This window comes from Colletotrichum orchidophilum, assembly GCF_001831195.1.
Source record: "Colletotrichum orchidophilum strain IMI 309357 chromosome Unknown Scaffold_44.1, whole genome shotgun sequence".
NCBI lineage: Eukaryota > Fungi > Ascomycota > Sordariomycetes > Glomerellales > Glomerellaceae > Colletotrichum > Colletotrichum orchidophilum.
Window position 1 is genome coordinate 57,960 of NW_019173000.1, and position 15,354 is coordinate 73,313.

General features: G+C 58.1%; 1 protein-coding gene across 1 annotated transcript in view; it reads right to left on the reverse strand.

The window, feature by feature from the left end:
- Positions 1-548: 548 nt before the first annotated feature.
- Positions 549-15,354, reverse strand: part of CORC01_06047 (UbiD family decarboxylase) — a gene marked incomplete at both ends in the record, with an annotated part of 29,501 nt that continues 14,695 nt past the window's right edge. The window contains one exon of the mRNA XM_022617689.1: positions 549-15,308. Within this exon, the coding sequence (XP_022475745.1) occupies positions 549-15,308 (14,760 nt within the window). The remainder of the gene's footprint in view (positions 15,309-15,354) is intronic.

Below are 15,354 nucleotides of genomic sequence, written 5' to 3' on the forward strand. Positions count from 1 at the left end.
AGATCCACATGTAATCGGCCATGGGGAGAATGAGATCAGCAAGAAGAGTTGTGTGTTTCTTCCAGCAACAATCAAGCCCTGGAAGTTCAGATCGATCCAACGTTGCACCAACAGCCACAAACAGCTAGGCCAGACGGTAGCCCTGGGTGGGATTAGTTTTCAGCCATGGAAGAGCAATCGATGGCGCTATGAAGCTCCTGCTGATCACGTCCGGGACATGGCTTTTCTAGACATCACCTGGTTCTCTCGTCTCAATCTGCATTCTTGTCACAATGCGATTCAGGTAAACTCCGATTATTCTTGAACAAAGGAAGGTATTATTGATATTACGTATTACATGATTATCAGTCTTGTGTTCGCTTTAAAGAAACGTCCTGCATCGCGACTTGCGCAGAAGAAACCAGCGAGTTTCTGAACAAAGAAAGGCTAGAGGTGAGATATCCATACTGTAGTAAGACAATTTCAAGTTTTTTTCCGCAACGCCATCAAACATAGGAAAACCCGACAGAAGAAAGAAAGGACTTTATGCTGTAGAAGCATTGATCTGACTATTTGGCGGCCACGGTTACTGTGGCAACGCCAAAGAGGCGCAGGTTCAGGCAAGCCACAATGTTGGGGCCCGTCAAGGACAGGTTCAAACAATCCGAGGCGATGCCATTCGACAAGAGGCCGAGCGAAGTTACACAGGAGATGAGGTTTGGTGCGCTGACCGTTGCTGCCACGCCGCCAGTCGCGTCGACTCCCAGGCTGACACAGCTCTGGGGTAACGACGTGATACACTGCGAGGCCAGCTGGTTCTGGATACACTGCGCGTACGACTGTGTTTGTGCTCCGAGTAGACTGCCCACAAGGCCGGTAACGCTGCCGAGCGTACAGCCCAAGCCGGTTGCCAGGTTCGATACCGTCGACCCCAGGGCGCTGACGACCAGGCCTGCCTGACAGAGGTTGAGATTGGCCTGTATATCAGACGTGGAGAGCGTGATATCCAAAAGATTGCCGCAGGCTGCTGGAGCCCTTGCACAAGCTGTGCCGGAAGGACATAACACTGTAGTCGCCAAATTGGCGACCGTTTGACCGACTGGCAATCCGAGTGCACTTTCGAAACAGCCGAGGACAGCCGTCCCGCCTTGGTTGATGAAGCTCGAAGCGACGCAGTTGCCGGCTGTCGTGATGGTACCAAAGACTCCAAGGTTGGCGAGACAGAGACCGGCGTTGGCTTGGACGGTGGCAACGGTCTGGCTGGATGCCGCGAGGTTGGCGCACACCGTCGGAAGTCTGGTGAGACACTTGCCCGTCAGGGCAGACTGGACGCATCTGGCAGAGTTGTATCCCAATACGCTGCCGAGAAGACCAATCGTTGTCAAGTTGAGACAGTCGTTAACGCCTGCGATGTTGGCAGTTGCACCCAAGGCTGCACTACAGCCATTAAGTGTCGCCTGGGAGTACGATGCCAGGAGGATGCCCGTGAGAGTGGCGCAGGGGGACGGCAAAGTGACCGCAGATGGTACACAAGACGGGGCAGAGGCGGCGGTGGGCGTCGGTACGCAGCCGGAGGGTTGGTATGAGCTGGTGACGACGCGACTTGCCGAGACGAGCGCCGTTTGTTGCACTACCGTGTTTCCAATAGTTGTAGCCCGCGTACCGGTAAAGGTGCCAGTGACACCCGTGAGGATCGTGGTATACGATGTGCTTGTGGGGAGCGCGGTCTGCTGGACGACCGTGTTGCCAATCGTCGTGACTGAAGTGCCAGTGAAGGTGCCCGAGACGCCCGTAAGAATTGTGGTGTACGGCACGGCGGTTTGAGCGAGAACCGTTCTCGTTGCTCCGGTACCCGCGAGGGTAGTGAGAGAGGTGCCGGCAAATGTGCCCGGGATGCCCGAAGGTACCGTGGTGTAGAAGATTTGCGGCAGAGCTGTTTGAGCGAGAACCGTGTTTCCAATGGTGCTGAGTGAGGTTCCGGTAAAGGTTCCAGTGACTCCCGTGACGACTGTCGTGTAAGGGATGGCCGTCTGAGCAACGACTGTCTGAGTAGGTCCAGTGCCCGTGAGAGTGACCAAAGACGTTCCAGCAAAGGTGCCTGGCACGCCTGATGGGATGGTCGTATAGAAGATTTGCGGCAAGGCTGTCTGCGCGAGAACCGTGTTTCCGATGGTAGAGAGTGAGGTTCCCGTAAAGGTTCCAGAAACTCCGGTGACAACTGTCGTGTACGGAATGGCAGTCTGTGCCACGACTGTCCTAGTGGCTCCAGTGCCGGAGAGGGTGACCAACGAAGTCCCGGCAAAGGAGCCCGGGACGCCGGAGGGAACCGTCGTGTAGAAGATCTGCGGCAAAGCGGTTTGTGCGAGTACCGTGACCAAGCTGCCAACGGCGGGTAAGGTGGACAGTTGCGTTCCCGTGAAGGTACCGGTGACTCCCGTGGGTACGGTGACGTATGATAATACGGGCAAGGCAGTTTGAGCGAGAACCGTGGCGACGCTTCCGACGGCGGGAAGGGTAGATAGCTGTGTTCCAGTAAAGGTACCAGTGACACCCGTAGGAACAGTAACGTAGGAAACGACGGGCAAGGCAGTCTGGGCAAGAACCGTAGCCACGCTTCCGACTGCCGGCAAGGTTGAAAACTGAGTTCCCGTAAAGGTGCCAGTGACGCCTGTAGGCACCGTAATATAGGAAATAACGGGCAAAGCGGTCTGAGCAAGAACAGTAGCAACGCTTCCAACGGCTGGCAAAGTCGAGAATTGCGTGCCAGTGAAGGTGCCGGTGACTCCTGTGGGCACCGTGACGTAGGATACCACGGGCAAGGCAGTCTGGGCAAGGACTGTGGCAACGCTGCCAACGGCCGGGAGGGTTGAGAATTGCGTGCCGGTGAAGGTGCCTGTGAGTCCTGTTGGAACAGTGACGTACGAGATAACTGGAAGGGCTGTCTGCGCCAGGACTGTAGCCACGCTTCCAACGGCCGGTAACGTAGACAAACGTGTGCCGGTAAAGGTGCCGGTAACCCCGGTCGGGACGGTAGTATACGAGATAACTGGAAGAGCGGTCTGTGCCAAAACTGTGGCCACACTTCCAACGGCTGGCAATGTTGAGAATTGGGTGCCAGTGAAAGTGCCAGTGACTCCTGTTGGAACAGTGACGTACGAGATAATTGGAAGGGCTGTCTGCGCCAAAACTGTGGCCACACTTCCAACGGCTGGCAATGTTGAGAATTGGGTGCCAGTGAAAGTGCCAGTGACTCCTGTCGGGACGGTGATGTAGGAGATGACTGGGAGAGCGGTCTGTGCCAGAACAGTTCCGATTGTTCCAGAAACGGGCAAAGTTGACAGTTGGGTACCTGTAAACGTTCCAGTAACGCCAGTAGGAATGGTGAGATATGACACGGAAGGGAGAGCAGTCTGGGCAAGGACAGTCCCGATAGTGCCTGTAACCGGTAAAGTTGACAATTGAGTGCCAGCGAAAGTTCCTGTGACCCCAGTCGGGATAGTCACGTACGAGATGGGGGGAAGAGCGGTCTGAGCAAGAACGGTTCCAATTGTACCAGAGACTGGCAGAGTTGAAAGTTGGGTACCGGCAAAAGTTCCCGTGACCCCGGTCGGGATAGTGATGTACGAGATGGAAGGCAGGGCAGTCTGTGCCAGGACGGTTCCAATAGTGCCGGAAACAGGCAGAGTCGATAGTTGCGTGCCCGCAAAAGTTCCAGTAATGCCAGTTGGAATCGTGATATAAGAGATGACTGGCAACGCGGTTGCCAAGAGCACAGTACCAATGGATCCCGTAATCGGCAGCGTGGTTGTTTGCGTGCCGGTGAAAGTTCCCGTGACTCCCGTGGGAATCGTGACGTACGAGATAACCGGGAGGGCGGTCTGAGCGAGCACAGTACCGACAGAACCGGTGACTGGAAGGGTGCTGAGGCGGGTTCCTGTGAAGGTTCCCGTTGCGCCAGTGGGAATCGTCACGTAGGAAATGACTGGGAGAGCAGTCTGCAGAAGGACGGTGCCCACTGTCTGGCCTGGGCCGGTAGTAGGCAAGGTGACTGTGGAAGTGCCTGTGAACGTGCCAGTGACGCCAGTCGGAATGGTGACATACGAGATGGCGGGGACCGCGGTTTGGAGAACGACAGTGCCAATGCTCTGGCCGGCTCCTGTTGTTGGAAGGGTAACGGTCTGGGTCCCGGTGAAGCTGCCAACTACACCACTGGTGACGGTGATGTAGGAGATGGGCGGGATGGCCGTCTCCAACAAGACGGTGCCAACGCTTCCGGTGGCTGGGAGGGTGGTCACCGAGGTACCAGTGAAAGTTCCAATGACGCCAGTAATGATAGTCGTGTAAGAAACGATGACCGAGCTGGGAATAGCAGTCTGGAGTACCACGGTTCCGAGACCACCTCCGACGGCCGGCAAGGTGGTTGTCTGAGTGCCAGTGAAGCTGCCGGTGATTCCGCTGGTAACGGTGAGATAACCAGTGGGCAGAGCGGTCTGGAGCAGAACAGTTCCGAGACCACCAACGGCGGGAATGGTCGACGTCTGGGTACCGAGGAAGTTGCCTGCGACTCCAGTGAGGAGGGTCGTGTAGGAAATCGGAATTGCGGTCTGGAGGAGGACCGTACCGATAGTCCCAGTTGCCGGCAAGGTGGTTGCCGAGGTTCCAAGGAAGGTTCCAAAGACGCCGGTGACGATGGTCGTGTAGGACGTGGCTGGCGGTACGGCCGTCTGAAGGACGACAGTGCCAAGGGTTCCGGTGACTGGAAGTGTCGTGGTCTGGGTGCCAGTGAAAGTGCCAACGATCCCGGACAAGATCGTGGTGTATCCCGTAGACAAAGGGGGAATGGCAGTCTGGAGGAGTACCGTGCCAATGGTTCCGGTAGCTGGCAAGGTGGAAGTCTGGGTGCCGGCGAAGGTCCCAGTGATGCCAGTGACGACGGTGACATACGACGTCGAAATGGTAGGAATGGCAGTCTGCAATAAAACGGTGCCCAAGGTGCCAGTAGCTGGGAGGGTGATGGTGGAGGTGCCGAGGAACGTGCCGGCGATACCTGTTGGGATCGTCGTGTACGACGTTGCAGCGGGGAGAGCCGATTGGACCAGGACGGTTCCAATGGTGCCAGTGAATGGCAAAGTGGTTGTCTGGAGGCCGGCAAAGTTTCCTGGAATACCAGTGAGAATCGTTGTGTAGGAAGTCACCGGGGCGGCGGGCAAGGCCGTTTGAATCAAGACGGTGCCAATGGAGCCGGTGAAAGGAGGCGTTGTTGTCTGGACGCCGCTGAAAGTGCCCGTGATACCGGTGAAGATTGTCGTGTACGAGGTGACGGCTGCCGGTGGCACAGCGGTCTCCAACAGAACGGTCCCAATGGTTCCGGTGACCGGGAGGGTCGTTGTCTGCGTACCAGCAAAGGTGCCAGAGACGCCGGTGACCACTGTGGTGTACGAGGTGACCGGGTTGGGAATTGCGGTCTGCTGAAGAACCGTTCCAAGCGTGCCCGTGACCGGCAGCGTTGAGAGTTGAGTTCCGAGGAACGTGGCTCCAAGGATGCCAGTTGGGATAGTAATGTACGAAGTAACCGGGTTGGGAATGGCAGTCTGTTGAAGGACCGTTCCAAGCGTGCCTGTGACTGGCAGCGTCGAGAGCTGAGTTCCGAGGAACGTGGCTCCAAGGATGCCAGTTGGGATGGTAATGTACGAAGTAACCGGGTTGGGAATTGCGGTCTGCTGAAGAACGGTTCCGACGGTGCCTGTAACCGGGAGAGTTGAGAGCTGGGTGCCGAGGAACGTGGCTCCGAGAACTCCAGTAGGAATCGTGATATATGACGTGACCGGGTTGGGAATGGCAGTCTGCTGAAGCACCGTGCCGATCGTACCAGTGACTGGCAAGGTCGACAATTGAGTCCCGAGGAATGTGGCCCCGAGAACGCCTGTGGGAATCGTGATGTAGGAGGTGACGGGGTTGGGGATGGCAGTCTGTTGCAGAACCGTCCCAACGGTACCGGTAACAGGCAAGGTAGACAACTGCGTTCCGAGGAATGTGGCTCCCAAAACCCCCGTGGGAATCGTGATATATGACGTGACCGGGTTGGGAATAGCCGTTTGTTGCAGAACCGTCCCGATAGTGCCCGTCACGGGCAAGGTGGACAACTGCGTTCCGAGGAATGAAGCTCCCAAAACTCCCGTGGGAATTGTAACATAAGATGTGACTGGGTTGGGAATAGCTGTCTGCTGGAGGACAGTACCTATCGTTCCAGTGACTGGTAAAGTAGAAAGCTGCGTTCCGAGGAATGTAGCTCCCAAGACTCCTGTTGGGATCGTGACGTACGAAGTGACAAGCGGGATGGCGGTTTGTTGGAGGACGGTGCCAATAGTGCCGGTGACAGGAAGGGTGGAAAGCTGCGTTCCGAGGAATGTAGCTCCCAAAATTCCTGTCGGGACTGTGATGTAAGAAGTGGCGGCCGGAAGAGCCGTCTGTTGAAGCACAGTACCAATGGTGCCAGTAACCGGCAGCGTCGAAAGCTGGATACCGGTGAAGGTGGCGCCAACGACTCCCGTAGGAATAGTAATGTACGAAGTAACAGCCGGAAGAGCTGTCTGTTGAAGGACGGTACCGATGGTTCCCGTGACAGGCAAAGTGGACAGTTGTATGCCGGTGAACGTGGCGCCTGCGACTCCCGTGGGAATCGTGATGTACGAGGTGGCGGCCGGGATGGCAGTCTCCAACAAGACGGTTCCGACACTTCCAACAACAGGAAGAGTGGTGGCCCGGGTGCCGACAAAGGTCTCGCCGGCAATGCCAGTGAGGATTGTCGTGTAGGAGGTTGTCGGGACATCTGGAATGGCCGTCTCCAACAAGACTGTTCCAAGCGTGCCGATGACCGGCAGGGTCGTTGCTCTCGTTCCAGGGAAGCTCGTTCCAGTGACTCCGGTAAGGATCGTGGTATACGAGGTCGTGCCGGGGCTGGGGATGGCCGTCTGGAGGACGACGGTGACGAGTCCGGGAGCCGTGGCGGCGGCCGGCAAAGTGGTGGTCTGGGTGCCTGAGAACGTGCCAAAGATGCCCGTAACAATGGTGACGTAGGACGTGTTGATCACGATAACCGACGAACTTGAAGACGTGCTGCTGACCGATGGCAGAGCAGTCTGAATGAGAACGGTCGCGATGTTGCCCGTGCCGACAACTGGGAGAGTGGTCGTCTGAGATCCAGCAAAGTTGCCGGGGATTCCTGTGAGGAGCGTCGTGTAGGAGATGGAGGGAAGTGCAGTCTGGAGCACGACCGTCGCCAGACCATTGGTGCCGACAACAGGCAAAGTGCTGGTCTGCGTTCCGATAAATGTGCCAGGGATGCCTGTGAGAACTGTCGTGTAAGAGACGCTCGGGAGAGCAGTCTGGAGAAGAACGGTGGCCACGTTGCCGGTGCCGACGACAGGCAGAGTGGTCGTCTGGGTGCCGAGGAAGCTTCCAGCGATGCCGGTGACCAAGGTGGTGTACGACAGACTCGTGGTGGGAATGGGAGTTTGCAGAACGACAGTTCCGAGACCATCGATGCCAGTACCAGGTAAGGTGGTTGTCTGGGTTCCAGTGAACGTCCCAACGATTCCGCTGAAGATTGTGGTATACGATGTGGCAGCGGGTAAAGCTGTCTGGAGGACAACCGTTCCGAGGCCATTGATACCAGTGCCAGGTAGGGTGGTTGTCTGGGTTCCCGTAAAGGTTCCAACGATTCCACTGAAGATCGTGGTGTACGAGGTGGCAGCGGGCAGAGCAGTCTGGAGGACGACTGTTCCAAGGCCATTGACACCAGTTCCAGGAAGTGTGGAAGTCTGCGTGCCGATGAATGTGCCTGGGATGCCCGTGATGATTGTGGTGTAGGATGCGGCAGTCGTCGAGGGGACAGCCGTTTGCAAGACAACAGTACCAAGACCGTTGGTGCCGATTCCAGGCAATGTGGTCGTCTGAGTTCCGGTAAACGTGCCAAATATGCCACTGAAGATGGTTGTGTACGAGACGGCAGAAGTTGTGGGAAGAGCCGTCTGCAGGACGACGGTGCCGAGACCGTTGGTTCCAATGCCCGGCAAAGTTGTTGTCTGGGTACCAGTGAAGGATCCCGGAACGCCCGTAACGAGGGTCGTGTACGAGGTGACTGCGGGAAGGGCAGTTTGGAGAACCACGGTAGCCAAGCCATCGAGACCGATACCAGGGAGGGTCGTGGTCTGTGTGCCGGTGAAGCTGCCGGGGACGCCGGATACGATGGTCGTGTACGATTGTACTGCCGATGTGGGAATGGCGGTCTGCAGGACGACGGTCGCCGTGATGCCGATGCCGATGCCGATGGACGGGATGGGCAGGGTGCTCGTCTGAGTGCCGGTGAAGCTGCCCAAGATACCGGTGACAATGGTGATGTACGTGATGCTGATGCTGCTGGTAGGTGACGACGTGGCAGAAGGGAGAGCGGTCTGCAAGAGAACTGTTCCGATGCTGCCGGTGCCGATGGGCAGCGTAGTCGCCTGCGTGCCGATGAAAGTTCCCGGAATACCAGTCAACAAGGTGACGTAGGAGAGGACCGGGCTTGGAGTTGCGAGTGCGGTCTCCAAGAGAACGGTGCCAACAGTTCCGGTGACGATGGGCAGGGTAGTCGTCTGGGTGCCTGTGAAGATGCCAGGGACTCCAGTCAAGATCGTCGTGTAAGTGACACCAGCGCTGCTCGAAGTCGGCGTGGGAACAGCGGTCTGGAGGATGACGGTGCCAACGCCGTTGGTTCCCGCGGGAAGTGTCGAGGCCAAGGTGCCGGTGAAGGTGCCCGGAATGCCCGTGACAATCGTGACATAGGACGCGGGTTGAACTGTGGGAACGGCAGTCTGGATGATGACCGTGGCGAGACCATCGGGGCCGGCTGGCAAAGTGGTTGTCTGCGCACCCAAGAAAGTTCCTGGTATCCCTGTGAGCAAGGTGGTGTACGAGACGGGGCTTGCTGTGGGGAGGGCGGTCTGCACAATGACCGTCGCGAGCCCATCGAGGCCAGCAGGCAACGTAGTCGTCTGTGAGCCAAGGAACGTGCCCGGAACGCCAGTGAACAACGTGGTGTACGAGACTGGGCTGCCGGTTGGGAGGGCCGTCTGGATGATGACAGTTGCGAGACCGTCGGCGCCAGCAGGAAGTGTGGACGTCTGTGAACCCAAGAAAGTACCTGGAATTCCCGTGAAGCGAGTCGTGTATGACACAGGGCTGGCTGTCGGGAGAGCAGTCTGGATGACCACAGTCGCGATTCCGTTGGTACCCGCGGGGAGTGTAGAAGTCTGCGCACCGAGGAAAGTTCCTGGAACACCCGTGAGCACCGTCGTGTACGACAGAGGGCTTGACGTTGGCAAAGCTGTCTGAATGAGAACAGTTGCCAGGCCACCAGAGCCAGCGGGAAGGGTAGTCGTCTGAGCACCCAAGAAAGTGCCGGGGATTCCGCTGAATACCGTGGTATATGAGAGAGGACTGGCTGTTGGCAAAGCGGTTTGGATGATCACAGTCGCGATGCCGTCGGTTCCAGCAGGCAAAGTTGTCGTCAGAGGCGCGATAAACGTGCCAGGAATGCCAGAGAACAGAGTCGTGTACGACGTTGGGATGCCTGTGGGCAGAGCAGTCTGGATAACCACCGTGGCGATGCCATTGGATCCAACAGGCAATGTGCTCGTCTGAGGTCCAATGAAAGTGCCCGGGATGCCGCTGAATAAGGTGGTGAACGATGTCGGACTGGCGGTAGGTAGCGCGGTTTGGATAATCACAGTAGCAACTCCGTCAGGTCCAACCGGAAGAGTGCTCGTTTGCGAGCCCAGGAAAGTTCCAGGGATGCCGGTGAGCAAAGTCGTGTATGAAGCACTCGCCGTTGGAATCGCGCTCTGGACAAGCACGGTGACCAACCCTCCTGGGCCGGCAGGCAACGTGGTCGTCTGAACCCCGATGAATGTGCCGGGTACGCCGGTAAAGAGCGTCGTGTAAGAGACGCCCGTCGTGGGGAGGGCGCTCTGCACGACGACGGTAGCGAGACCGTCGGGGCCGGCGGGCAACGTGGTGGTTTGCGATCCTGTGAAAGTGCCGGGGACACCAGAGAAGATTGTGGTGTACGAGACCGGGCTTGCGGTCGGCAGAGCAGTTTGTAGAAGGACGGTTGCAATGCCGTTTGTGCCCACGGGCAAGGTCGTCGCTTGGGTTCCGAGGAACGTGCCAGGAACTCCAGTCAGAAGCGTGGTGAAGGAAACACTGGCAGACGGAATGGCGCTCTGGACGAGAACCGTTGCGAGTCCATCGGGCCCTGCTGGAAGAGTGGATGTCTGAAGACCAGCAAAGGTGCCGATGATGCCCGTGACGATTGTCGTGTACGATACAGTAACGCTTGGGCTGGAGGTGGCAAGAGGAAGGGCCGTCTGGAGGAGGACGGTGGCAGATCCGCCAGGTCCAGCGGGCAGGGTGGTCGTCTGGGTGCCGATGAAGGTGCCAGGAACGCCTGTAATGAGAGTAATGTACGAGATACCGCTGGTGATTGTGGGCGCAGCAACGGAACTGCTCGTCTCTGTGAGAGGCACGTAGACAATGACCGTACCAGGCAGAGTCGGGTCGCCACTGATGCTGACCAAAATGGTGGTGGTGATACGAGTCGTTCCGGTGTAGGGGGAAAAGATGGTTGTGAGGTCACGGCTGAGGATCGAAGTGGGTGCGGATGTGATGGAAGGCTGCTGCACGACCACCGTTCCTGGATCACCAAGGGAAGCAGGCTGGATGGTGAAGGTCGTAGGGCTTCCGACAGAGGTAACTGTTGTGTATGTGACGGACGGCAGCGAAGCGGACGTACCAGTAGGCTCTGGAAGCTGCACAATGACGGTTCCAAGGCCAGAACCCACAGGAGGGACCGAGAAGGTCGTTGCAATGGAGCCGGTGATGGTGAGAGTCGTGTAAGACGCGAGAAGAGCAGTCGGTGTCTGGATGACAACGGTGCCGAGGCCAGTGGGATCAGCGGCCGGGATGGTAAAGGTCGAAGCGACTGGGCCACCAGATGTGAGCGTCGTGAAGAAGGCGCCGGGGCTGGCGGTGAAGGTTGGCGTCTGCACAACAACCGTGCCAACGCCGCCAATGACGTTGGGCAGAATGGTGCTGGTCGCAGCAACCGGTCCTCCAGTGGTGATGGTGGTGAAGAGGCCAGCCAGGCTTGACGTGGGCTCCGAGATGATGACCGAGACGATGCCATCCAGTCCGGTAACGGTTGCCGTGGCAGGGAGAGATCCGGTGCCGGGAACAGTGGTGAATATGGTCGAGGGCGTGACTCCAGGGGGCAGGGTCGTGCTTGGAAGCTCGACAACGACGGAGACGATTCCATCGAGGCCGCTGGCCGTAGTAGTGACGGGGAGAGCACCGGTTCCCACAATGGTAGTGAAGACCGTGGTAGGGATGGTTGGGCTCTGGCCGGAGGTGGTTGGCTCCAAGAAGATGACGGAGACGACTCCATCCGCTCCAGTGATGGTGGTGGTGGCCGGGAGGGCGGCGCTTCCGGGGACTGTGGTGAAGACCGTAGTCGGTCCAGCCCCTGAGGGGAGCGTAGGCGTTTGCAGAATGACGGAGACGATGCCATCGGGGCCAGTGACGGTTGTGGTAGCCGGCAGCAGTCCAGTTCCTGGCTGGGTGGTGAATATCGTAGATAGGACTTGCCCAACAGCCGTCGGGGTCTGGACAATGACGGAAACCACTCCATCAGGGCCGGTGATCGTGGCAGTGGCCAGGAGCGAGCCAGTTCCAGGCGCGGTGGTGAAGACTGTAGAGGGCGTAATCGACGGCAAGCCAGTCGAGATGGTCGGGGTCTGGATGATGACCAGACCAACCCCGGTGGGATCCGATGGCAGAATGGTGGTCGTTGCCGGGATAAGACCAGAGTATCCGCTCGTGACCGTTGAGAAGATACCGGGGACATCGATGATGACCGTCGCTGGGAGTCCGGTACCAACAGGGGCAATTGTGGTGGTGCCCGCCGACGGGGCGCCGAAGCGAGTCGAAGTGACCTCGGCAAAGACGCCGGGGAGATTGACGAGAACCGTCGTGGGATCTCCGGGCTGTGCGGGAGTCTGTGTCTGGATGAGAGTGACGGAGCCGGTATAGGTGCTGAAGATGGTTGTGATGCCTCCAATCGTAGGAGACGCCGTCGGCGCGCCCGGAACTTGGATCATGACCGTCTGAATACCATCGGTGCCCATGGGTAAGGTCGAAGTGGCCGTGACACTGAGGCCCGGAATCGTGGTCGTGACGACGAACAACCGGCGGGGAACCCCGAAAAGAACAGTGACGACATCGCCGCTCCGCGAGGGTACCAGAGTCGAGATCTGGGTCGCGGAAGCCGTGATGAAACTGGTAATAGTGGTGTACGATGTGCCGTCGGAAATGGTGAGCGAAGGCGTCGACGAAGGAATGGCGGTCGGGACCTGGATGAAGACGGTGCCCGGCAGACCGGAGGCTGCGGGAGCGAGGGTCTGGAACAGGGTCGAGACGCCAGAGTACCCAGTCGTGACGGTGATGTACGAGATGATGGACTGAGTGACCGAGATCGCGGGCGTGGTCGTGGCCGTGGCAGTAGGGACCTGAACCACAACCGTAGCAAGGCCGTCTGCGCCAGTGACTGAGCCGATGAGCGTCTGAAGAAGGGAGCCATCATAGCCGCTCGTGACAGTGGTGTAGGAGACGCCTGGCAGCGTGGCCGTGGGCAGCGATGCCGTGCCGGTTGGGATGTTGACGACCACCGTGATGTAGCCGTCGATGCCTGGGAGAGATCCGATGAGAGTCTGGATGAAGGAGCCTCCATAGCCGCTCGTGACCGTGGTGTACGAAACCGGCGCTGAGATGGACGGGCTGGACGTGATGGAAGCTGTAGGAATTTGGATCACAACCGTGGCAAGGCCATCTGCGCCAGTAGCGGTACCAATGAGGGTCTGGGGTAGAGACCCAGCGTAGCCGCTCGTGACGGTGGTGTAGGAAAGGCCGGGGATCGTGGCGCTTGGTGAGGTAAGCGCCAGGGTAGGAGTCTGAATAACAACCGTGGCCAAGCCGTCTGCACCAGTCACGGTTCCGATGAGAGTCTGGAGAAGAGATCCATCGTAGCCACTTGTAACGGTGGTGTAGGAAAGGCCAGGAATTGTAGCCGTTGGCGAGGTGATGGCAATCGTGGGTGTCTGAATGACAACCGTAGCAAGCCCGTCGGGTCCAGTCTGACTTCCAATGAAGGTCTGGATGAGAGATCCGCCGTAGCCGCTGGTAACTGTAGTATACGAGAGTCCAGGAATGGTGGCTGAGGGAGAAGTGACTCCCAGCGTAGGTGTCTGAATAACAATAGTCGCGAGACCATCTGCTCCCGTAACAGAGCCGATGAGGGTCTGCAGAAGAGAGCCGCCGTATCCGCTAGTGACCGTCGTGTAAGAAAGTCCAGGAATGGTGGCTGAAGGCGACGTAACGCCAATAGTGGGAGTCTGGATGACCACAGTAGCCAGTCCATCCGCGCCGGTTACGGTGCCAATGAGCGTTTGCAAGAGCGAGCCACCGTATCCGCTGGTAACGGTGGTGTACGAGAGACCAGGAATTGTGGCCGTGGCCGTGGGCGACGTGATTGCGTTGGTGGGAGTCTGGATAACGACGGTAACAAGGCCATCCACACCGGTAACGGACCCAGTGGACGTGGCGATGACAGATCCATCGTATCCCGTGGTGAGAGTGATGAACAAACCAGGGCTTCCTGTGACGGTGGGCAGAGACACGGCAGTGCCAGTCGGTGACAGAACGACAACAGTGACGAGGCCATCGACTCCGGTCAGGATGCCGGTCTCTGTTGTGAGAACGGATCCAGGGTATCCGCTGGTTACGGTTGTGTACAGAGCACCAAGAGCGCTGGTGGCACTTGGAATCTGAATGACAACAGTGCCAGGGTCTCCGGGGTTGGCGGGCGGAAGTGTAGTAGTCAACGTGGCCAGGCCGGTGAAGCCACTGCTCGTGACGGTCACGTAAGAAATGATATCCACGCTGACCGAGCTAGTAGGAACCTGGATGATGACGGTTCCGAGATCGCCAGGGGCGCCGGGAGCCACGGTTGTAGTCTGAGGGATGAGTCCTGTGTACGCGCTGGTGACCGTGGTGTAGGAAACGCCGTTCGTGTTGAGCGTGTTGCTGGGGACTTGTATAATGACCGTGGCAAGACCGGAAGGATCGGTCGCTGCGGGGGGGATAGTGGTGGTCAAAGTGACTGATCCATCGTAGGTGCTGAAGAGCGTCGTGAAGAAGCTGCCCGGCGAGACGGTGAGACTGCCAGTGGGGAGGCTCGACGTACCCAGAATGTCGGGGACCTGAATGACAACCGTTCCAAGACCCGTGGGGTCCACTGCAGGAATCGTAGACGTCAAAGTGACCGAGCCAGGGTAGGTAGTAAACACTGTTGTGAATAACGCGCCCAGAGCACTCGTAGCCGTGGGAATGACTCCAGTATCGGGGATCTGGATGATGACGGTGCCGAGACCCGCGGGGTCTGTGGCAGCAGGAGGCAAAGTGGTGGCCAAAGTAACGGATCCCGGGTAAGTGCTGAAGATTGTGGTAAACGAAGCAGCCAAGGCGCTGGTGGCGGTTGGGATGATTCCAGTATCTGGGATCTGGACGATGACCGTGCCGAGGCCAGCCGGATCTGTGGCAGCAGGAGGCAGAGTCGTGGTCAGCGTGACGGATCCCGGATAGGTGCTGAAGATCGTGGTGAAAGAGGCCGCCAGAGCACCGCCAGACGTGCTGGTAGCAGAAATCTGAGAGTTTGGAACCTGGATGATTACCGTTCCAGTTGCCAGGCCGGCAGGGTCTGTGGCAGCGGGAGGGATGGTCGTTGTCAAAGTGACCGATCCCGAGTAGCTGCTCACAATGGTCGTGTAGAAGATGCCGGGCGAAGCCAGGAGATCCGAGGTGGTAAGAGGAACTTGGACAACAACAGTACCAATGCTGCCTCCAACGGCGGGGTCGATCGTGGTGGTGATCGGAGCAGATCCCGAGAAGAAGCTGACAATGGTGGTGTATGTGATGCTGACGCTGACGGTCGGGCTGGAAGTAGCCAGGACATTGGGCAACTGGACGATGACGGTGCCAATGTTGGCAGGGTCGCCGCTCGCCGGAGCGAGAGTTGTCGTGAGGGGAACGTCGCCAGTGTAAGTGCTAAAGATGGTGGTGTAGCTGATTCCATCAGGACTAGGAGACGATGTCGGCAGTGCGGTGAGGACTGAGCTGGGCTGAAGAATGACGACAGTACCAGTCTGTCCAGGAGCACCAGGAGCAATGGTGGAAGTCTGGACGATGGATCCATCATATCCACTGAAAATGGTGGTGAAGGGC